Source organism: Rhinatrema bivittatum, unplaced genomic scaffold (assembly GCF_901001135.1).
Source record: "Rhinatrema bivittatum unplaced genomic scaffold, aRhiBiv1.1, whole genome shotgun sequence".
In the NCBI taxonomy this organism is placed as follows: domain Eukaryota; kingdom Metazoa; phylum Chordata; class Amphibia; order Gymnophiona; family Rhinatrematidae; genus Rhinatrema; species Rhinatrema bivittatum.
The window spans coordinates 78,189-102,835 of record NW_021820793.1 but is presented as its reverse complement, the minus strand read 5'-3'; the positions used below and the strand labels follow the sequence as shown (position 1 = coordinate 102,835).

At 43.5% G+C, this 24,647-nt stretch overlaps 1 protein-coding gene across 1 annotated transcript in view; it reads right to left on the bottom strand.

Moving 5' to 3' along the window:
* Nucleotides 1–3,364: 3,364 nt before the first annotated feature.
* LOC115082139 (vomeronasal type-2 receptor 26-like) overlaps nt 3,365–24,647 on the bottom strand; it is an 81,526-nt gene continuing 60,243 nt past the window's right edge. The window contains exons 10-11 of the mRNA XM_029586397.1: nt 10,859–10,982; nt 3,365–4,281 (exon numbers count right to left, since the gene is read on the bottom strand). Of these exons, the coding sequence (XP_029442257.1) occupies nt 3,365–4,281; nt 10,859–10,982 (1,041 nt within the window). The remainder of the gene's footprint in view (nt 4,282–10,858; nt 10,983–24,647) is intronic.

Below are 24,647 nucleotides of genomic sequence, written 5' to 3'. Positions count from 1 at the left end.
AGACATCCAATGTAATAGTTTTTGGTTTCTCAGTCACTGAAAAAAGTAAAAAAGTTACAGGTTGAAGCACAGATAGCCCATGCAGGTCATGGGTCCTTGAAAGCTGAGCTGGTTCCCTTTCTGCAGCAGTAGCTGTTTCTCCACCGATAGAAACTCGGTTTTCGCCGAACAAGCTTTCCACCTGAGGGGAGGAAGTTCTCTTTCCAACTGCCATTTCTAGGGCCGCCATAGCCGCCAACGGTCCCTCCTCAATTGGGCTCACCTCCAGGGATGTCATCCGTCGATGTGTTAAGCCTGGGTCTATGGTGGTTGCGGCGCTCATCAGTGGTAGAGGCATAGTTGAAGCCCCGGGACTAAGAGAGACTTCTCCCAGGGGCGATGGTGCTTGCTCAACACAAGTCGCTCTCGCTTGATTTTCCAGGGTCATGGACTCTGCTTGTGGATAGAAGCCTGTTAGTGTTGTCTGAACCAGCATAGATCTCACAGGGGTCGAGGCGTCCTATCTGACCATGCCTTTTCATTTAGTGTGAGGCATCCTTTGCACAATGCTCAGATAAGAGGAAAAAAAAGAATTGCAAGACAACGGTTTAGGAGCTCCTAACATCAGCTCCTCTCATACCAGCACCATCTTGGATATCCCCCTGGCTTCACCCGACTTTTTAACCATAACAGCAACCATTTGGCCTTCCTTCCACCTTTCTTAATGCATGGAATTAATCTGGACTGCACTTCTATGATGGAAGTTTTTAACAATGTACACTCTTAACCTTTGAAGCTGTACCTTTCAGTTTTTTTCTATTATTCTCATTTATCACATTTTTCCTTTTAAAAATTTAGCACTAGAGCCGTCGATTTATTTACCGTCCCCATTCCAGTCATTAATTCAAATTTGATCTTGTTATGATCATTATTGCCAAGTGGCCCCATCACCGTTGCATCTCTCACCAAATCCTGCGCTCCACTAAGAATTAGATCTAAAATTGCTCCCTCTCTCATCAGTTCCTGAACCAATTGCTCCATAAAACTGTCATTTATTCTGTCCAGGAATTTTATCTCTCTAGCATGTCTTGATGTTACATTTACCCATTCAATATTATGGAAATTGAAATCTCCCATTATTACTAAATAACCAATTTTGTTAGCTTCCCTAATTTCTCTTAGCATTTCATCATGTGTTTCATCACTTGGTAACAGATCAATGTATATTACCAAGTGGTAACAGATCAATATACATTGATCTGTTACCACTTGGTCCTGTTCTCTCCTTTACCTCAAGTTCTAAGTTCCTACAAAGTTAGCCTTGTTATTTTATACCCACTTGTTTGATGTAATTTTCCAATATTGGTTCTGTGTAAACCAAAGTGGTATGTACTAGTACATGAACTCCGGTATATAAAAGCCTTTAAATAAATAATAAATAAATAATTTTGGCCAAGTGGATAGTAGTATACTCCTATTGCTATATTCTTCCCCAACACCCATGGGATTTTACTCCATAAAGATTCTATTGTGCATTTAGATGGTAACTTTTAAACAGTCACACAGTCGTATATGTATGCATGTATGGTGGCTCACACGAATGGACGTGACCATTTTATAACATTCAGATATATACATGTATGATATAAAATCAGATGTATGAGAATACATGTGCATGCAATTTTGTATGGCCGTGTGCTTGTGTGTGCAAATACCGGTTCTACTGCATAAGTGGTGGTGGTGGTGGGGGGGGGGGGGGGGGGGTTAGAGATGCACATTCACATAATTACCAGTTTCCCCAATCCGTTCCCAGATCACCCAGGTAAAGGCTCCCAACCTGATAAACCCCCATAATTAACCTTCCTCCCTTTTACCCTATTAGCCCCGACTCTTCAAATTCCACTGACTATCCCTAATTTTCTTATTTTAAAACTTACATGCCATCCATAGCAGAAGTAAAATTATGTGTTAGGGGACCCTGGTGCACGCTTCTGGGTCTAAAAATGGACATGTTTCACGTGACCTTCCCGGAACGCCCATGTCCCGCTCATGCTCCACCCAGACCATGCCCATGACTGGCCCCTGTTTTTACTTTTCTGTTTGTGGGCGTACCAGAACATACATGATTAGTCGGGTGCTTTTTAAAATCCGGCAGTGTGTGTCAGCCTGAGACACACGCGTATCTTCCGGCTTTGGCGCTCACTAATCTTTTCAAATTTACCTGTTAGTCTCTTGTAGAATCCTTATTCTGTTAGACTATATGTCATCCCAAACATGAAGCACCACCCAGCCCCCCCCACCAAGCTGCTCCTACCCATCATTGTGATATAATTTGTACCTTGATATGGCACTATCTCATTGGTTCTCATCCTTTCACCATTTCTTTGAGATGCCAATTATCTATCAGTCACTGCTATACACTCAATTCTCCCATCTTCTTAGACTTTTGGCATTGATATACAGATATTTCAAAGTGTGTTTTCTCCTTGTATTAACAACCTGCTTTTCAGTTGACAGGAATAATTTGGTATCTTTTTGGCTTGCTTTTTATAACAACACACAAACTTTAAGCTATTTCCTACCTTTTGGCTTGCTTTTTATAACAAATACACATGCACAATGAAGAATATACTCCAATAGTTTTCCTCTCCCCAAAACATTTTAAGTTTTAAAATTTCCCAAAGCAATACTTTCTGATCCTCTTCGGCCACCAGCAAGATGATCCTCTTCTCTCAGTTTCCCTACTGGATTGTGAATCCTCACACATACCTAATTGTGGCCACCCTGGTCCCACCTTCATCCTACACTCATCTATTTTCTCTGCATAGGAGGTGTGGAAGTTTTGTAGTGGTAATTTCCAATGTTTTTAACATCCATTTATTCAGGGAAATCTCATAGAAAATGTCCCCCTTGATGAATGGATACTGGGCAATCACATAATGCCTAAAAGGTTATTTTTAAGTAAAGCTGGTTTACTTTTCCAAACAAATCCTGAAATACAGTCTGGCCCTGTCAGCTCACAGGCTGATCTGGGAGAGGGAGTTAGAAAACAAGGAGTGGATCAAAACTACATTATTCCATGAATGTGGCTTAGTTTTAGTAATTATGAAACAGAATATGAAATCCTGTGATGTTCAATTCAACTCATCTATTTTCCAAATTATTTTAGCCTGTCTTTGAACACATTCCCTTTCCTTCCATCCCAAAACATTATTCCTCATGTGAAGAAACACAAAAAGGGATTGAAACAGCACAAGAACTTTTCTCGTGTGAGAAATCATAAAGACAAAATTAATGTAAAATTAAATTACTTTCATTACCTCAAAAAATATTTGTCAAATTTAATGGGACAGTAACACCATGGTAATGAAGAAGAAATCCTTTGTCATTTAGTTTTGTTAGAATATTGTTTCCCAATTAAATGCTCCCTTGTGTTCAGGTCTGGCCTGAGCAGGATAATATAGCATTTGGGAATGAATATACAGCCCAGCAGTCCAGCACTGGAAGCCAAGATGGCAAAGATCTCCACTGCCACCATGTATTTGCCTTTGGTGCTCAGGTACGCTGGGATGTAGGAGACCCAAACACTGCAGAACACCAGCATGCTGAAAGTAATAAACTGGGCCTCATTGAAACTGTCAGGCAAATTCCTTGCTAGAAAAGCTACAATGAAACTCAAGAGAGCCAAGAAGCCCATGTACCCAATTGCACTATAAAATGCAATGGCGGAACCCTCGTTACACTGAAGTATCATCTTCCCAGGTTCAGACTGTGTGTCATAGTCTGGGAATGGAGGAGATGTGAGCAGCCATGCAGTGCATATCACACCTTCACCCAAGGAGCAGAGAAGGACTAGAGAGCTGGAGACTCGTGTCCCTACCCACTTCCTTAACTTGCTGCTGGGCTTGGTGGCATTGAAAGCAATGACTACCGTGATAGTTTTTCCCAGCACAGAAGAAACAGCAATTGTAAAAATGATCCCAAAAGCCACTTGTCGGAGCAAACAGGTCACTCTTCCAGGATGGCTGATGAATATCAAAGAGCAGAGAAAGGACAGCATGAGAGAGAGGAGGAGGACATAGCTTAGATCCCGGTTATTGGCTTTCACCATGGGTGTGTCCTGATATTTAAGAAAGACTGCTAGCACCAGGGCAGTTATGATGGAGAAGAGAATAGCAATGGAAGCCAAAGCTGCAGCCAAGGGATCCTTGTAGGACAAAAAGTCTATGACTCTTGGGAGGCAACCATCCTTCTTCTCACTGGGCCATTGATCTTCAGGGCACGTCATGCAATTCTCTGCATCTATAGAAAACAACACATGTAAAATCTTATTTCCATACACAGCTTTATTCCAAGAATTCAGACTTTTTAAGAAAAAGGGAAACGAAAGATAGGATTTTCAATATTATATGTATATGTAAGTTTCATTTTCATTTATTAAAATTTTATATCCCACCTTTAAAACCTGTTATTCAGGTTTCATTAAAAAAAATCATAATTAGTCAATTAAACTGAACATGAACAATAAAAGCAGAAACCCATAAGACAATATGTAACTCCATCTCCCTGTGCTGGGTTAACATTGATGGGTCATAAAAGAATTGTTACTTTTCGGACTGGATCACTCCAGTTAGCTCATACAAGTTTCTATTTTCCCAGGGCCTGAATCCTTTGTTAGTGAGGGGAAGGAATCGTCCTTCAGGGCCTGGAGTGACAGGAGTGCCTCTAAATTCTTTTACCTGGGAGAGATACCCTTCCTTTCTCACTATGAGAGCTTCAAGTGCCAATAAAACACCAGAGATTCTGAGGGTCCAAAAATAATACTTTACTGATGATGAATCAAAATGTGTATATGGCATAGTAACACTTTCCTCAGCATCACAGATGATCTTTACCTTTTATAGTCTTTTGCCTCTATCTGTGCATGGATCTCTTATTACCAGGGCTGGGAACACTCACCATCCAGGGCTTGGATTTAATGAGGTTCCCAGATGAGCAGGTTTCCTTTCTCGGGCAGGAACAATCCCTCCAAAGATGGTCTAAAAGGGTGAAACACAATCTTTGCACATAGAGTCCCAATCTCTCTCCTAGGGTGAATACTTCAAGTGGGTATCCTCAATATGTCTCAATTTGGTCTTATTCATGTTTCTGCTCTCTCCTGTCTCACTTTCACTCTCAAGCTCTTTCAATCCCTCGAATCCCATGGTGGAAGGGATCCTCTCAGGAACACACAGTGGTTGATGTTCCTTCTCCTCCAAATTCTATTAACCAAAAATCCTTTTCACAAATTTGGTCCAAAAATACCAGAATGTCTTTGAATTAGATCATCACTATTCCGCTGGTCCCTAAGGAGTTTGCAGAATGGCAGGTCTTCCTTATCCTGTGTCCCCCAAAGACAGGGTTCCCATGCCTATACCCATATGACACAGGAGTATTTCAAGGCTTCTTACCATGAAATTGTCCAATACCCAAAAACAACCAGCCAGTTAGTAGACTGGTAATGCAAACTCCCAATCTTGCTCTGGATCCCCAGGCAGGGCTTGTCTAGATTCTCTAATTAGGTCAAAAATATAAAACAGGAAAAACGCTCCTACACTCACAAACCAAAGGTACTGCCTCCAGACTCTTAGGAAAGATCTTCTTGAATAATCTCCAGGGGAAGGCCATTCCAGCATCCTCAAAGGGAGAGGCAGTACCAAATGGATCCTCTCCTGATTGCCTACTCTATAAAGTTTCTAGCTAAGTCATTTTCTATTGATATCGCACATGAAAAGGGAATTTTCTCATGTAATACCTAGATCGGAGCGGAGTCAGGGCGGTGTCAGCACCGGAAGAGTAGGAGTTGGGGTGATGTCGGGGCAGACGCTGCAGAAACTTCGCTGACGGCGAAAAGGTAAGGCCCCATATCGCCGCCAGTAGCACGCCCAATAGCACCACCTTTTATGATGGCACTATTGCGCGCGATCGCTGCTGGCTTTCACAGGCCCACCCCCTGCTTCACCTCCCCACCCCCCGTTAGTGCCGAGATTCAGGAAGCTCCGGGAGTTTAGAAAATCCGGCCCTAAGATAGTTAAACTAGGGCCTTAATGGTAATGAACCTAGTGGGTCTTGCAAATAAAAACAACAAATCATCTTAGCTCAGCAAATTGGTATCACCAAGCAAATCAATAGCCTATGATGACAAAGAGAGAATGCTGCAAAACTAATTATTTTAATTTAAGTTATTAAAAGCCTGATTGAAATACCAAACTCTTTCCTAAATTTTAAATTCTTCACAGATGAAGGAAGAGAATTCCGTAGAGTAGGAGGCTTATAACTGAAAGAAGATGCTCTAGTGAAGTCCAAAGTAATAACCTAAAGACAGCCCATCTGAGAAAAAAAAGAGAGGTCAAACAGGAGAATAGGTGATCAAAAGACTTGAGAGGTGCAACAGAGAGCCAGAGTAGAAGGTACAAAATGTTAGACACAAAACTTTAAATCTAAAATGGTAAGTGATTGATAGCCTGTGTAATTTTTGTAAGATGGGAGAAATGTGATCATATTTTCTAAGACCATAAATTACTCTTGTGGCAGTATTCTGGAGTAACTGTAATCCTTTCAACTGAGTATTTGGAATTCCAAGAATTAAAGAGTTGCAATAGTCTAATTAAGAAATGACAGAATGTTGAGATTACTTATCTGATAATCTCCTTTTCCTTAGTGTATGCAGATGGACTCAAAACAAGTGGGTATAGTGTGCTCGAGCTAGCAGTTGGAGACGGATCTGACGTCAGCACGGGTACATATACCCCCACAGGAAGTGCAGCATTTCAGTAATCTTCTTTGCAAAGCTTATGGATATATGATTACTGACCGATTGATTAATTAAACAGGATTACCCTGACCAATTGATATTAGCTGGAGACCGCCAGGATTCTCAACCGGAAGGCGTCGACACTCGGCAGGGTGGATGCCCTATCATAAGAAAACATGGCTTACCGTGAGTCGGTGAATCCCCATGTATACTGGCAGCCGGGCGGCATGCTGAGTCCATCTGCAAAAACTAAGGAAAAGGAGATTATCAGGTAAGTAATCTCAACATTTCCTTGCGTGTAGCAGATGGACTCAAAATAAGTGGGATGTACAAAAGCTACTCCCGGACTGGGCGGGAGGCTGCCTGAGGTCCGTTCAGGACTGCCCTCGCGAATGCTGTGTCCTCCCTGGCCTGGACATCCAGACGGTAGAATCTGGAGAAGGTATGGAGGGAGGACCACGTTGCCGCTTTACATATCTCTGCAGGCGACAGCATCCTAGATTCTGCCCACGAGGCCGCTTGCGCTCTGGTAGAATGAGCCTTGACCTGTAGAGGCGGTGCCTTTCCTGCCTCTACATAGGCCGCCTTGATAACGTCTTTGATCCAGCGGGCAATGGTTGGCCGAGAGGCCACTTCCCCTTGCTTCTTCCCGCTGTGAAGGACGAACAGGTGGTCTGTCTTCCGTACTGCTTCTGACATTTCCAGGTATCTGGACAGGAGCCTGCCAATGTCTAGATGGCGTAGTACTCGACCTTCTTCCGACTCCCCTATGAGGAAAGACTAAAGAGGTTAGGACTTTTCAGCTTGGAGAAGAGACGACTGAGGGGGGATATGATAGAGGTGTTTAAAATCATGAGAGGTCTAGAACGGGTAGATGTGAATCGGTTATTTACTCTTTCGGATAGTAGAAAGACTAGGGGACACTCCATGAAGTTAGCATGGGGCACATTTAAAACTAATCGGAGAAAGTTCTTTTTTACTCAACGCACAATTAAACTCTGGAATTTGTTGCCAGAGAATGTGGTTCGTGCAGTTAGTATAGCTGTGTTTAAAAAAGGATTGGATAAGTTCTTGGAGGAGAAGTCCATTACCTGCTATTAAGTTCACTTAGAGAATAGCCACTGCCATTAGCAATGGTTACATGGAATAGACTTAGTTTTTGGGTACTTGCCAGGTTCTTATGGCCTGGATTGGCCACTGTTGGAAACAGGATGCTGGGCTTGATGGACACTTGGTCTGACCCAGTATGGCATTTTCTTATGTTCTTATGTTCTTATGTTCTTCAAACCGTCCGTGGTAGGCAAGGATATGGTTTGGTTGAGTTGGAAGTGTGAGACCACTTTGGGTAAGAAGGAAGGAACCGTGCGAAGATGGATAGCCTCTGGAGTGATTCGGAGAAATGGATCACGGCAGGACAGTGCTTGTAGCTCTGAGATGTGGCGGGCTGAGCATACAGCCAGCAGAATAACATTTTCAAGGTTAACAAACAGAGGAACAGGCCTCGAAGCGGACGGAAGGCGTGTCCCGCTAGGAAGTCCAAAACTAGGTTGAGGTTCCACAGAGGTATGGGCCACTTCAGTGGCGGGCGAAGAACGCTCAGCGAGCGTGAGGGACCTCCAAACTGCTTTGGAGACGGAAATTACTGAAATGCTGCACTTCCTGTGGGGGTATATGTACCCGTGCTGACGTCAGATCCGTCTCCAACTGCTAGCACGAGCACACTATACCCACTTGTTTTGAGTCCAACTGCTACACGCAAGGAAATTGTAGGTTAATAACTTCAAATCACTAGGGTCCAACAGTGGGTAGAGCCGATGGATATATCTAAGATAAAAGAAAGATTTCTGATTCTTGGCCAAAATATAATGAACGATAGACAGTTGCGCATCAAGCTCTATTCTTAAAGCAGTTAGAATACTCTTAAGAGAGATCGTAGTGCCACAAATAACTGGTGCTATCTTTGGAATAGTTGATCTAGTACTAAACCAGAGTACTTCCATTTTTGCAGGGTTAACTTGTAGGCTGTGGCTTAGTAGCCAAGAAGCCACATGGTCAAGAAAATAATTCATAGCAGTTAAGTCAGGGGATGGTTAGAGGATAACTTTAAAAGGTACGCGCACAGGCCCGTATTGAGTGTATGTGGGCGTGCACAAATTTACTAAAGTATTTTTTATAAAATGTGTATATGATGCCTCTGCAGTTTATAAATTACGCGTATATTTGCACAGGAACATATGCATATATAAAGACTAGTACATATATTTATGCAATATATTAAAACCATGTATATCACTGCAGTGAGCGTGCATACTTCCCTATATTAAATATATACATGCGTATAGTTTGCATGTGAAAATAAAATAAGAATTACTTGCATAAGTCAGATTTTGCACACGAACATCAGTTTTTTTTAAAAGATATGTACATGAGTGAAATTACAAGTTTAACAATTAGCCCACTGGTTCACCCAATTCTCCTGTAGCTCTTCAAAACAATCCTGGTTCTTAAGCCTGAACTCGCCCCAGTTCATCCAGACCTCTCACCCGGCAATATATTTAATATATATTTCTATTTAAACAATAAATACTTTAATATAACTTACACTTGATAATTAGCAGGTGTAAACTTGAGTGTAGTAATATACGCGTTTATGCGTCTTTTAAAATATCAACTTATGCGCATAAGTGTTGACCTGCTCCAGGATGCCCCTTTCTCATCCCCCTTTTACATGCATATATTTGCGCATAAAAGTGGATATACGTGTGTTTATTGAATGTTTGTAAAGTACTGATTGCTCGTGTAGAGGATATTTACACGCATTTTATGCGCATACCATTTTGACAATTCACCTTTTAATATTTATGAAAGCTGTGAGCTTTAAGTCAGCATAAAAAGATGGTCGGAAGCCACAATCTTGGATGACAGTTGCTAGGGGAGATAGAAATATGGTGAAAAGAAGAGGAGAAAGAATGGAATCCTTTGGGACACCCAAAGACTAAAAGACTGAGTCTGACACCTGATGGTTCCATTGCACTTGGAATGAGCGAACGCCCTCATGGACAGGAGGTGAACTAAGTCAGGACAATTGAAATAAACTATATTCTTCAAACACCCCCTGTGCGCGCTGAGCCTATTTTGCACAGGCTCGGGGGCGTGCGTAACTCCCGGGGATTGCAAAAAGGGGCAGTCGGGGCGTGGCCAGGGGGCGCGGTTTGGGATCTGGGGCATGGGTCCAGGGGCGTAGCCGAGTGCCCCGACACAGCGGCCTGTGTCGGGGCCTGCCGTGCCGGCGCACGTTAAGTTACTACTGCCCAGAGCCAGTAGTAACTTAACTACTACTGCCAGAGCCAGTAGTAACTATTCTGATAAAGGTAGGGGGGGTCTAGATAGGGCCGGGGGGGGTGGGTTAGGTAGGAGAAGGGAAGGGAAGGGAAGGTGCGGGGGGTTAGAAAGAAAGTTCCTTCCGAGGCCGCTCCGATTTCGGAGCGGCCTCGGAGGGAACGGCAGCGCGTGCAGGGCTCGGTGCGCAAGTTGCACAAATGTGCACCCCCTTGCACGCGCTGACCCCGGATTTTATAAGATACGCACGGCTACGCGCGTATCTTATAAAATCCAGCGTACCTTTCTTCGCGCGCGCGTAAATTTATAAAATCTACCCCTTTATTTACTTATTTAAAGAATGTATATCCTGCTCTATCCACTGTACTAGGTGGGTTACAATGTAAATGTACACAGTCAAAGCATTTAGAGTCTGCTAATCGATCTCTGTTTATCTATTTATGCTGTCATTGCATGTTATACACTAGTTTCAGAGGAGTTATGCTTTAATTAATATGCTCTATATATTATCCTTTGCAAACCGTAGTTTGACTAATTCTGAGATGTTACAAAAGCCTTAAGCAAACAAAGGAAATATATGAATCATTATTGATTAAAATTAATATGGAAGCACTATACTTGTAACTATAATGAGGATCTGCATGGATGTATCTAATATACTTTGTGTGTGCTATTGGGTTTGTATTATATCTGTAGCATGTGCATGTGTGTATCTGTTTGTATGGAGTGCAGATATTTCAGATTTACCTGTTTTGTTGGAAAATTCTCCTTCAGAGCAAGGGATGCAGTCAAAGCAACAGATCGGCTTCTGACTCTGAAGAACTTTCCTAAATCCAGGAACACAACTCTCAGAGCAGACAGAGCGGGGGGTCTGAGGAGAGACAAAAAAGAGAAAGCCAATCATATTCCAGATTTAACACTTGATTCTCTATCTGAGGGACTCTGGGCCTGATTTATTGAGGGTTTTCTCCCATTTTGAGTCCATGGGAAAATAACTTTATAAATGAAGCTCACTATTCTTTATGATCCCAGAACTTTTAGGGACTGATTTGCAAAGCCTTTTATATACAAATCATGCTCCTATGTGTGTAAATGGCTGTTCTAAAAATTACGCGGGCTCAGTACACATAAATGTACACGTGTGACACAGTTTGAAGTGAACTGGAGAAAGGCATTGAGTATAGGGCATACTTTTCAATTTTAAACTGGTTGCACATAACTTCACCTGCACAAGTTATAACCACAATTCTATGGCTGAATTTGTCCGCGTACCACAGTACTTACATGTGAGAATTCAAACTGAACTTATGTACATCCGTTCACATAAAGAATTTGGAGTAAAGACTGTGCCAAGAAGGAACTCCACTCTGCACTGTTATAAAATGACCCTCCCAGTGTACTTACTGCAACATCCTCACATTTTCTGCAGTGAAAAGAGCAGGTGCTATAGTGATGTCAGGTAAGATAGTTTTGGTTCAATTTGTTTAGTTCATTTTTGGCCCATTTTGTGGCTGAATTTCTGGTAGTGGGGAGATGGGTTCCACTTCCTCATCAACTTTCTTTATTACATGCCTTACCATAAGAGTGTTTTACAGTGGGATCTGAGTAAAAGCAAAGCACAAGACCTAGATTATTCTTCCTCCTGCACCCCCGCCCCACCTGTTCCCCTGTTCAGGGAATTCTGGATTGTTTGATAAAATTTAATATCATAGAAAGGTAGAATTTAAGAGACTGTTTAAGATGTGATTCCTGGGGTCTTTATTCAGGATTATCAGCCCAGGCATTACCTATATATTTACAGTTTTATATTAAAATCACCCTTGAATTAAATATTATGTGCATTTTATTATTATTGATTTTATTTTTTTCATTTGTACTATTATTATATACAGGATAATATCCAGAAAAGAGGTGAGTGGACATGATCTGCAGCTACATTTACCTGGAAAACTTGTCATGGATATTCAGCAGGACAAGTCTCCAAATGAATGTATATGTTCGCCTAATATTACGTGAATGACTTTAGATGGATAATGTTTAAATCTAACCAGCAAAGTTTGAATATAACTCATTTAAGACTAATTGGAAAAAAATTCTTTTTCACTCAAAGCACAATAAAGCTCTGGAATTTGTTGCCAGAGGATGTGGTTAGTGCAGTTAGTGTAGCTGGGTTCAAAAAAGGTTTGGATAAGTTCTTGGAGGAGAAATCCATTAACGGCTATTAATCAAATTTACTTAGGGAATAGCCACTGCTATTAATTGCATCAGTCTTCAACAACCACTCTTCAAGGGAACCCCTTGATATGTGCTAATGTGCGTTGGCTATATTGCATCAGTGGCATGGGATCTTCTTACTGTTTGGGTAATTGGCAGGTTCTTGTGGCGTGCTTTGGACTCTGTTGGAAACAGATTGCTGGGCTTGATGGACCCTTGGTCTGACCCAGCATGGCAATTTCTTATGTTCTTATGTTAGGTGTACAGTTATTTAAGCATGTGTACATGGAGAACTTTAATCTTAATTGGCTATATTCAAACTATAGAATATACAAACTACTAGGGATGTGAATCGTTTTTTGACGATTTAAAATATCGTCCGATATATTTTAAATCGTCAAAAATCGTTAGAGCCGCAATACAATAACAATTCCCCCGATTTATCGTCAAAAAATCGTAAATCGGGGGAAGGGGGAGGGCGGGAAAACCGGCACACTAAAACAACCCTAAAACCCACCCCGACCCTTTAAAATAAATCCCCCACCCTCCCGAACCCCCCCAAAATGCCTTAAATTACCTGGGGTCCAGAGGAAGGGTCCCGGTGTGATCTTTTACTCTCGGACCTCCGTGCGTTGTAGAAATGGCGCCGGTGCTACCTTTGACCTGTCATATGACAGGTCAAAGGTAGCGCCGGCGCCATTTTGTTTTTTTGTCCCCCGACGTCAGGAGTGTAGGAGATCGCTCCCGGACCCCCGCTGGACCCCCAGGGACTTTTGGCCAGCTTGGGGGGGCATCCTGACCCCCACAAGACTTGCCAAAAATCCAGCAGGGGTCCGGGAGCGATCTCCTACCACGAATCGTTTTTCCGTACGGCGCAAATGGCGCCGGCCATACGGCAACACGATTCAACTGCAGGAGGTCGTTCCGGACCCCCGCTGGACTTTGGGCAAGTCTTGGGGGGGTCATGAGGCCCCCCCAAGCTGGCCAAAAGTCCCTAGGGGTCCAGCGGGGATCCGGAACGACCTCCTGCAGTTTTTTTGTCCCCCTGATGTCGGGGGACAAAAAAACAAAATGGCGCCGGTGCTACCTTTGACCTGTCATATGACAGGTCAAAGGTAGCGCCGGCACCATTTCTACAACGCACGGAGGTCCGAGAGTAAAAGATCACACCGGGACCCTTCCTCTGGACCCAAGGTAATTTAAGGCATTTTGGGGGGGTTCGGGAGGGTGGGGGATTTATTTTAAAGGGTCGGGGTGGGTTTTAGGGTTGTTTTAGTGTGCCTGTTTTCCTGCCCTCCCCCTTCCCCCGATTTACGATTTTTTGACGATAAATCGGGGGAATTGTTATTGTATCGCGGCTCTAACGATTTTTGACGATTTAAAATATATTGGACGATATTTTAAATTGTCAAAAAACGATTCACATCCCTAGTAGTTTGTATATTCTATAGTTTGAATATAGCCAATTAAGATTAAAGTTCTCCATGTACACATGCTTTTAAAGGGTCGGGGTGGGTTTTAGGGATGTTTTAGTGTGCCGGTTTTCGATTTACATGATTTACACGATTTACACGATATTTAAAAAACCCAAACTGCGACGATCCGATTCCCTCCCCCTCCCAGCCGAAATTGATCGTTAAGACGATCGATCACACGATTCACATCTCTACAAACTACAGGGATTTATTGTGTTGCTAAATAAACTCTGATGTCCAGTATCTCTGTGAGGAATCTCTCCAAGGAAACGGTTGGGATACCAACATGGGCAGGTACCATTTTTACTTTAAATTTGCAAGTAAGTTTTTGTGGTATAATGCTTATAATTTACAGTCAAGTGTTCTGGCAAAGTGTCCTCTCACACTAAGGACAAGTCTCCCAGGGCTACTGCCCAGGAGGGAAGGGTTAGGTCAGCCATCATAGTTGGTGATTCAATTATTAGAAATGCAGATAGCAGGGTGGCTGGAGGATGTGAGAACTGCCTGGTAACTTGCCTGCCAGGATCGAAGGTGGCAGACCTCACACATCACCTATATAGGATTAAAGACAGTACTGGGGAGGAGCCGGCTGTCATGGTACATGTAAGCACCAATGACATAAGAAAATGTGGGAGAGAGGTTCTGGAAGCCAAATTTAGGGTTTTAGGTAGAAAGCTGACATCCAGAATCTCCAGGGTGGCTGAGCTCCAAAGTTTCAATGTGTGGATGAGATGATGGTGCAGGGAAGAGGGATTCAGTTTTGTAAGGAAAGGAAAATTAGTTCTTACCTGTTAATTTTAGTTCCTGTAGTACCACAGATCAGTCCAGACCGTGGGTTGAGCCTCCTGTCCAGCAGATGGAGACAGACCAAAACTGAAAGGGTATCCGATATCAGGACAGAGCCTACCCTGCAGCACTTCAGTATATAACCATTGTCAAAGCAGAAAACAACAAACGTAAGTAGGATCAAGCAAGTAACCAAAAAGCTCAATTGAGCAACTCAGTAACCTTGTAAAGAACATGATACAACTAAGCGCTCTTGCATATACTAGGGATGTGAATCGTTTTCCATATCGTCTTAACGATAGAAATCGTGTGGCAGGGCAAGAAAATCGTCTTAGGCACGATTTTTTAGTTAAAAAATCGTTAAAAATCGTTTTTTCCGATTAGTGTGCACTAACTGGGAGTTAGTGCGCACTAACTGAAAATGATACAATTTGACACTTTTCAGGTCAGTTAAGGTCAGTTTAGGAATGAATATGTATTCCTATTGGCTGCCCTCTTATTTATTCATGTTACCAAGTTTCCTACTGACAGTATATGGGGGATGGGAAATGGAAACAGTTGGTAGCTTGACAAAACAAGTAATGTGATCAGTCAATGTGACTAGAACTTGTGCCCTAACCCTGATACCAAGGGTATTGTGATCTTCCTGCACACAGTGCCCTATCCCTATTAATACCAGGAGTGTTGTGATCTTCCTGCACACAGTGCCCTATCCCTAATACCAGGGGTGTTGTGATCTTCCTGCACACAGTGCCCTATTCCTGATACTGGGGGTGTTGTGATCTTCCTGCACACAGTGCCCTATTCCTGATACCGGGGGTGTTGTGATCTTCTTGCACACATCCTGGTATCAGGGATAGGGCACTGCATGCAGGAAGATCACAACACTCCTGGTATTAATAGGGATAGGGCACTGCATGCAGGAAGATCACAACACTCCTGGTATTAATAGGGATAGGGCACTGCATGCAGGAAGATCACAACACCCCTGGTATCAGGGATAGGGCACGGTGTGCAGGAAGATCACAATACCCCGGAGGAGTGAGGGTCAGGCAGCTCCCCCCTGTCTGTGAAGCCAGACTCTCACTAGTAATGCAGGGAGGGAGCTGTCTCAGACTTCACCATCCTCCCCCCCCCCCCCCCCTTACCCACACACCATTCACTAGCTGGGACATGGGGGAAGTCAGGAGTGAGGGTCAGGCAGCTCCCCCCTGTCTGTGAAGCCAGCCTCTCACTAGTAATGCAGGGAGGGAGCTGTCTCAGACTTCACCATCCACCCCCCCCCTCACCCACACACCATTCACTAGCTGGGACATGGGGGAAGTCAGGAGTGAGGGTCAGGCAGCTCCCCCCTGTCTGTGAAGCCAGCCTCTCACTAGTAATGCAGGGAGGGAGCTGTCTCAGACTTCACCATCCTCCCCCCCCCCCCTCACCCACACACCATTCACTAGCTGGGACATGGGGGAAGTCAGGAGTGAGGGTCAGGCAGCTCCCCCCTGTCTGTGAAGCCAGCCTCTCACTAGTAATGCAGGGAGGGAGCTGTCTCAGACTTCACCATCCTCCCCCCCCCCCCCCACCCACACACCATTCACTAGCTGGGACATGGGGGAAGTCAGGAGTGAGGGTCAGGCAGCTCCCCCCTGTCTGCAAAGCCAGCCTCTCACTAGTAATGCAGGGAGGGAGCTGTCTCAGACTTCAACATCCTCCCCCCCCCCCCCTCACCCACACACCATTCACTAGCTGGGACATGGGGGAAGTCAGGAGTGAGGGTCAGGCAGCTCCCCCCTGTCTGTGAAGCCAGCCTCTCACTAGTAATGCAGGGAGGGAGCTGTCTCAGACTTCACCATCCTCCCCCCCCCCCCCCTTACCCACACACCATTCACTAGCTGGGACATGGGGGAAGTCAGGAGTGAGGGTCAGGCAGCTCCCCCCTGTCTGTGAAGCCAGCCTCTCACTAGTAATGCAGGGAGGGAGCTGTCTCAGACTTCACCATCCTCCCCCCCCCCTCACCCACACACCATCACTAGCTGGGACATGGGGGAAGTCAGGAGTGAGGGTCAGGCAGCTCCCCCCTGTCTGTGAAGCCAGCCTCTCACTAGTAATGCAGGGAGGGAGCTGTCTCAGACTTCACCACCCTCCCCCCCCCCCTCACCCACACACCATTCACTAGCTGGGACATGGGGGAAGTCAGGAGTGAGGGTCAGGCAGCTCCCCCCTGTCTGCAAAGCCAGCCTCTCACTAGTAATGCAGGGAGGGAGCTGTCTCAGACTTCACCATCCTCCCCCCCCCCCTCACCCACACACCATTCACTAGCTGGGACATGGGGGAAGTCAGGAGTGAGGGTCAGGCAGCTCCCCCCTGTCTGTGAAGCCAGCCTCTCACTAGTAATGCAGGGAGGGAGCTGTCTCAGACTGGTATCAGGGTTAGGGCACTGTGTGCAGGAAGATCACAACACTCCTGGTATTAATACGGATAGGGCACTGTAAGAGATGACTGTAGTAGATTGAATAAAGATCTGATGTTTCTGCTCTCCTCACACCAAACAAAAACAACACACAAGCAGAGAAGCCCTTCTTACAAAGCTGAGCTAGTGAGTTAAGTAGGAGGAAAAGTAAACATACTGGTGCCAGTGTGGCTACTTAAAAAATACACTTACCAACAATCAATTACATATATTTGAACTGTGTACAGTTCCAGCCAGGACCACCTTTCTAAAATGCACAGTGATTGGCAAATTCAACATGCACTAGCATTTCAGGTGCCTGCTAACAAAAATAATAAACAAACAAGTTCTAGTCAGGTGAGTGCTGATCATTACATTACTTTTTTTGTCAAGCTTCCAACTGTTTCCATTTCACATCCCCCCAACCATATTGGTAACATCAATAGATAAGAGCACAGCCAGCCAATAGGAATACATACATACATATTCATTCCTAAGTGACCTTTACTGACCTGGGAAGTGTGAACACTTTGTTTCATTTTCTGTTGGTGTTCGTTAGTTTCCAGTTCCATTTCCCATCCCCCCAACCATCACCTCAGTGGTAACATCAATAGATAAGAGGGCAGCCAGCCAATAGGAACACATATTCATTCCTAACTGACCTTCAGTGACCTGGAAAGTGTTTATTTGTATCATTTTCAGTTAGTGCGCACTAAATCGAGTTAGTGCGCACTAACGGGGAGTTAGTGCGCACTAACTCGAGTTAGTGCGCACTAACACGATTTAACGATTTTTAACGATAAATCGTTAGAATTTCTATTGTATTGTGTTCTATAACGATTTAAGACGATATAAACATTATCGGACGATAATTTTAATCGTTGAAAAACGATTCACATCCCTAGCATATACTTGGTTATCAACAACCAAGGCTTCCAGTGTAATCGTCCGGTGTTCCGTAGAATGAAGTATCGACTTCCTAGAATCTCCAATAACAAGCTTCAAGTGGACAGTAAGAGAAGAAAACTGGGAAGGGCGTCTGAACTGATCGGTGGTAATATAGGAACGAAAATTAACTGGTAAGAACTAATTTTCCTTTCCCTGTACGTACCCGGATCAGTCCAGACCGTGGGATGTACCAAAGCTTCCCTAAACTGGGTGGGACAGAGACAGTCCCACTCAAAGCACTTGCCGCCCAAAGGAACCAAAAACCGGTTTTTGTACATCCAGTCGGTAGTGTCGAGCAAAAGTATGCAGGGACATCCATGTGGTGGCCCTGCAAATCTCTTGCGGAGAAACCGATTGGTTCTCCGCCCAGGAAGTAGCTTGAGAACGCAACAAATGAGCCTTTAAGCCCTCAGGAACCACCCGACCTTGGCAAAGATAGCCGAGGAAATCGCCTCTTTCAACTACCACACAATAGTAGTCTTAGAAGCAGGTTTGCCCCGATTGGGACCACTCGGATCATCTTTTTGTCCAGAAGACAAAAAAATGATCCGAGACCCGAAAGTCATTGGTGACCTGGAGATACCGGAGTAGAACACGTTTGACACAATTCTGCGAAGATTGCCCCCAGCAGTACCCGCAATCTCTTCTGGGGAGAATGCAGGAAACTCCACAGACTGGTTGACATGGAAAGTGGAGACAACCTTTGGCAAGAAAGAAGGCACCATCTTGAGAGAAACTCCTGATTCGGAAAAACGCAAAAAAGGTTCATGACAGGACAATGCTTGAATCTTGGAAACACGTCGAGCGGAAGAGATAGAGACTAGAAAAACTGTCTTGAGCATGAGATCCTTTACTGTAGCCCGACAGAGAGGCTCAAATGGGGCCACACAGAGAGCCCGGAGGATGAGATTAAGACCCCATGACGGGCAAATAGAATGAGCAGGCGGTCATAGGTGCTTGACTCCCTTCAAGAACCGAACCACACCACATCCTGGGGCAGCTCGGAGCTTAAATCGGGGGAGAATCCGATAAATTCTGCTCCCCAGCCCCAGGCAGCTCTGAATCGGGAGCTGCCGAAATCCCCAAGATGGCCGCCATTCCCGCGGTTTGCCGACCCGGGAACGGCCTGGCCATGAATGGGAGATTTTGTCCCCAAGCTAAATTTGCCTGCCCTGCTGAGGAGGGACCTTCCTCACCCAGCAAGCAGGCAGGCAGGCAGAGCAGAGCCCCTCACGCGATGAGGGCTCTCCACAGGCTAGGCAGGTGTTTGGCCGTGGGAGCTGCGAGCTAAGTAAAAAATCAGCTAGTATCTAAAAATAGATGATTGACAGCACTGGCGGGAGGAACGGATGCAGGGGAGTGAAGCCTGCGCGCTCCTCTATGTCTGGATGCCCAATAAAAGAAACCTGATTATTTATTACTTAGTTTACTTTCCTCCATCTTTATTTATTTATTTATTTGTTTATTTATTTTATGGAGCCCCACTGAGGGAAAAAGAAGCAGGCAATGGAGCCCTGGGCTCCCTAGGCAGCCAGAGGGGAGAGACGAATGACTGGACCACCAGCCTCGGTCCCCACACCAGGGAAGCAGCCGCGGACTTAGGCCATGCCCAGCACAAGGGGCAAAGCCCCCCTAAGTCTGGCAAGAGACAGGAGACGGGACCGTCTCCTGCAAAAGCAACTAAACCTAAAAAATCTCTCTTAATTTTTTTTTTCTTTTTGAAAATCCTAATAGAGTCCCGAAGGAAGTAAGTACTTGCTTGATACAAAAGGAAGAAAGGGAAAAAAGGCTGACTAGCCCAAATTAGGAGACCGCAGCATGAACTGATCCATCTGCTGGAGACAGACAAATACTGAAGGGCTGCAGGGTAGGCTCTGTCCTGATATAGGATACCCTTTCAGTTTTGGTCTGTCTCCATCTGCTGGACAGGAGGCTCAACCCACGGTATGGACTGATCCGGGTACATACAGGGAACTGGGGAAACGTTTGGGAAGGGGGAGACGTTTTTGAAAGGATGGGCTCCACCTTAACCAGAGTGGAATCAAGCTGCTGACACTAACTTTTAAAAAGAGATAGAGCAGCTTTTAAACTAGAACAAGGGGGAAAGCCGACAGACACTCAGCAGTGCATGGTTCAGAAGAATGTATCCTTGAGGGATACTAAAAAAAAACAGGAGAGTTACGGCATCCCAACAGCGAGGTTACAATAAAAGCAAACGTAGTCCATGTGCCTATATGTAAAAAATCACCTGAACTAAAGATTTCCAAATTATCCCTGAAACAACAACTGAAAAGCAGGTTGTTAATACAAACAAAAAACACATTTTGAAATGTCTATATGCCAATGCTAGAAGTCTAAGAAGTAAGATGGGAGAGTTGGAATGTAAATGATGAGATTGACATAATTGCATCACAGAGACTTGGTGGAAGGAAGATAACCAATGAGACAGTGCTATATCAGAGTACAAATTATATCGCAATGATAGGGAGGATCAACTTGGTGGGGGTGTGGCACTTTATGTCCGGAAGGTTATAGAGTTCAGCAGGTTAAAGATCATACAAAAGACTAAATGCTCAGAAGAATCTATATGGGCAGAAATCCCATGTGTGTTAAGTAAGAGTATAGGAGTAAACTACCGTCCACCTGGACAAAATGGGCAGACAGATGTTGAAATGCTAAGAGAAAAATCAAGGAAGCTAACCAATTTGGGAGTGCAATAATAATGGGAGATTTCAATTACCCCCAATATTGACTGGGTAAATTTAACATCAGGACTTGCTAGAGGAAAAGTTCCTGGATATAATAAATGACTGCTGCATGGTGCAATTGGTTCAGGAACCAATGAGAGAGGGAGCTATTTTAGATTTAATTCTTAGTGGAACGCAGGATTTGATGAGAGAGGAAACAGTGGTGGGGCCACTTCGCAATAATAATCATAACATGATCAAATTTAAACTAATAACTGGAAGGGAGACAATAAGTAAATCAACAGTTCTAACACTAAATTTTCAAGAGAGAAACTTTGATAAAATGAGGAAATTAGCTTGAAAAATACAGAAAGGTGCAGCTGCAAAGGTTAAAAGCGTTCAACAGGCATGGACATTGTTTAAAAATACAATCATAGACTGCAGTCCATATGTATTCCACGTATTAAGAAAGGTGGAAGGGAGGCAAAACAATTACCAGCATGGTTAAAAGGTGAGGTGAAAGAGACTATTTTAGCCAAAAAAATATCCTTCACAATTGGAAAAAGGAGCCAGCTCAATAAAATAGGATAAAGCATAAGCATTGTCAGGTTAAGTGTAAAACATTGATAAGACAGGCAAAGAAAGAATTTGAAATGAAGTTGGCCGGAGAGGCAAAAAATCATAATAAAAACTTTTTAAAATATTTATTTATTTATTTATTAAAGTCTTTTATATACCGACTATCTTGATACAAATCAAATCAACTCAGTTTACATCGAACTAAGCAGTAAATATAACTAACCAATCAACAAGAGACAATTTAAAGGAGCATAAAAGTTACATTATAACAAGGATGCCTTAAACTGGGAGTAGGAAATAAAGAGAGGGTGAACGAAGATAAGTAGTATATACAAGGGAGGGAGGCAAGGAGCTGACCTCTTGATAGCTAGTAAGCTTGATTTGGCGATTGTTTGTTTACATAAGTGAGTGATGGAACAATTCAAAGTCAGGCTGTGGAGCTTGTAGTGGGGAAGGCTTGGCAGAACAGCCATGTCTTTAGTTTCTTTTTAAAACATAAGAACATAAGAAAATGCCATACTGGGTCAGACCAAGGGTCCATCAAGCCCAGCATCCTGTTTCCAAAGGTGGCCAATCCAGGCTATAAGAACCTGGCAAGTACCCAAAAACTAAGTCTATTCCATGTAACCATTGCTAATGGCAGTGGCTATTCTTAAAGTGAACTTAATAGCAGGTAATGGACTTCTCCTCCAAGAACTTATCCAATCCTTTTTTAAACACAGCTATACTAACTTCACTAACCACATCCTCTGGCAAGAAATTCCAGAGTTTAATTGTGCGTTGAGTAAAAAAGAACTTTCTCCGATTAGTTCTAAATGTGCCCCATGCTAACTTCATGGAGTGCCCCCTAGTCTTTCTACTATCCAAAAGAGTAAATAACTGATTCACATCTACCCGTTCTAGACCTCTCATGATTTTAAACACCTCTATCATATCCCCCCTCAGTCGTCTCTTCTCCAAGCTGAAAAGTCCTAACCTCTTTAATCTTTCCTCATAGGGGAGCTGTTCCATTCCCCTTATCATTTTGGTAGCCCTTCTCTGTACCTTCTCCATCGCAATTATATCTTTTTTGAGATGCGGCGACCAGAATTGTACACAGTATTCAAGGTGTGGTCTCACCATGGAGCGATACAGAGACATTATGACATTTTCCGTTTTATTCACCATTCCCTTTCTAATAATTCCCAACATTCTGTTTGCTTTTTTGACTGCCGCAGCACACTGAACCGACGATTTCAATTTGTTATCCACTATGACACCTAGATCTCTTTCTTGGGTTGTAGCACCTAATACGGAACCCAGCATTGTGTAATTATAGCATGGGTTATTTTTCCCTATATGCATCACCTTGCACTTATCCACATTAAATTGCATCTGCCATTTGGATGCCCAATTTTCCAGTCTCACAAGGTCTTCCTGCAATTTATCACAATCCGCTTGTGATTTAACTACTCTGAACAATTTTGTATCATCTTCAAATTTGATTATCTCACTCGTCGTATTTCTTTCCAGATCATTTATAAATATATTGAAAAGTAAGGGTCCCAATACAGATCCCTGAGGCACTCCACTGTCCACTCCCTTCCACTGAGAAAATTGTCCATTTAATCCTACTCTCTGTTTCCTGTCTTTTAGCCAGTTTGAAAATCCATGAAAGGACATCGCCACCTATCCCATGACTTTTTACTTTTCCTAGAAGCCTCTCATGAGGAACTTTGTCAAACACCTTCTGAAAATCCAAGTATACTATATCTACCGGTTCACCTTTATCCACATGTTTATTAACTCCTTCAAAAAAGTGAAGCAGATTTGTGAGGCAAGACTTGCCCTGGGTAAAGCCATGCTGACTTTGTTCCATTAAACCATGTCTTTCTATATGTTCTGTGATTTTGATGTTTAGAACACTTTCCACTATTTTTCCTGGCACTGAAGTCAGGTTAACTGGTCTGTAGTTTCCCGGATCACCCCTGGAGCCCTTTTTAAATATTGGGGTTACATTTGCTATCCTCCAGTCTTCAGGTACAATGGATGATTTTAATGATAAGTTACAAATTTTTACTAATAGGTCTGAGATTTCATTTTTTGGTTCCTTCAGAACTCTGGGGTGTATACCATCCGGTCCAGGTGATTTACTACTCTTCAGTTTGTCAATCAAGCCTACCACATCTACTAGGTTCATCGTGATTTGATTCAGTACATCTGAATCATTACCCATGAAAACCTTCTCCATTACGGGTACCTCCCCAACATCCTCTTCAGTAAACACCGAAGCAAAGAAATCATTTAATCTTTCCGCGATGGCCTTATCTTCTCTAAGTGCCTCTTTAACCCCTCGATCATCTAACAGTCCAACTGACTCCCTTACAGGCTTTCTGCTTCGGATATATTTAAAAAAGTTTTTACTGTGAGTTTTTGCCTCTACAGCCAACTTCTTTTCAAATCTCTCTTAGCCTGTCTTATCAATGTCTTACATTTAACTTGCCAATATTTATGCTTTATCCTATTTTCTTCTGTTGGATCCTTCTTCCAATTTTTGAATGAATATCTTTTGGCTAAAATAGCTTCTTTCACCTCCCCTGTTAACCATGCCGGTAATTGTTTTGCCTTCTTTCCACCTTTCTTAATGTGTGGAATACATCTGGACTGGGCTTCTAGAATGGTATTTTTTAACAATGACCACGCCTCTTGGACATTTTTTACTTTTGTAGCTGCTCCTTTCAGATTTTTTCTAACAATTTTTCTCATTTTATCAAAGTTTCCCTTTTGAAAGTATAGCACGAGAGCCTTGGATTTGCACACTGTTCCTCTTCCAGTTAGTAGGTTTCCTGTCTGAGGTCCGGAGGCATGGCGTTCCAGATGGAGGGGCCTGTGGTAGAGAATGACCGGTCTCTGATGTTTGAGTGGTGCACAAATTTGATTGGAGGAACATGTAAGGATCCCTTGTAGGCATCCCTTAAGGGTCTAGCCGTCGAGTGCAATTTGAGAGGGTGAAGCAGATCAAGAGGGGTCTGATGGTGGATATTTTTATGGATGATTGTGAGTGATTTATGAAGAATCCTGAAGTTTACTGGGAGCCAGTGAAGGTCTTTTAGAATGGGAGAGATATGATATCTCCGATTGGTATTCGTCAAAATTCTCGCCACTGCATTTTGGAGCAACTGGAGAGGTTTTGTAGTAGAGGCCGGGAGACCTAGCAAAATGGAATTGCAATAGTCGATATTGGAGAACAGAATGGAGGACGGATCTGAAATCGTAATGGAATAGGAGCGGTTTGAGTTTTTTGAGTACTTGTAGTTTGTAGAAGCACTCCTTTCTAGTGTGTTTTATAAAATGCTTTAGGTTAAAGTGACTGTCAATTAAGACTCCAAGATCTCTAGCGTGGGATATGTGTATATTAGCTTACG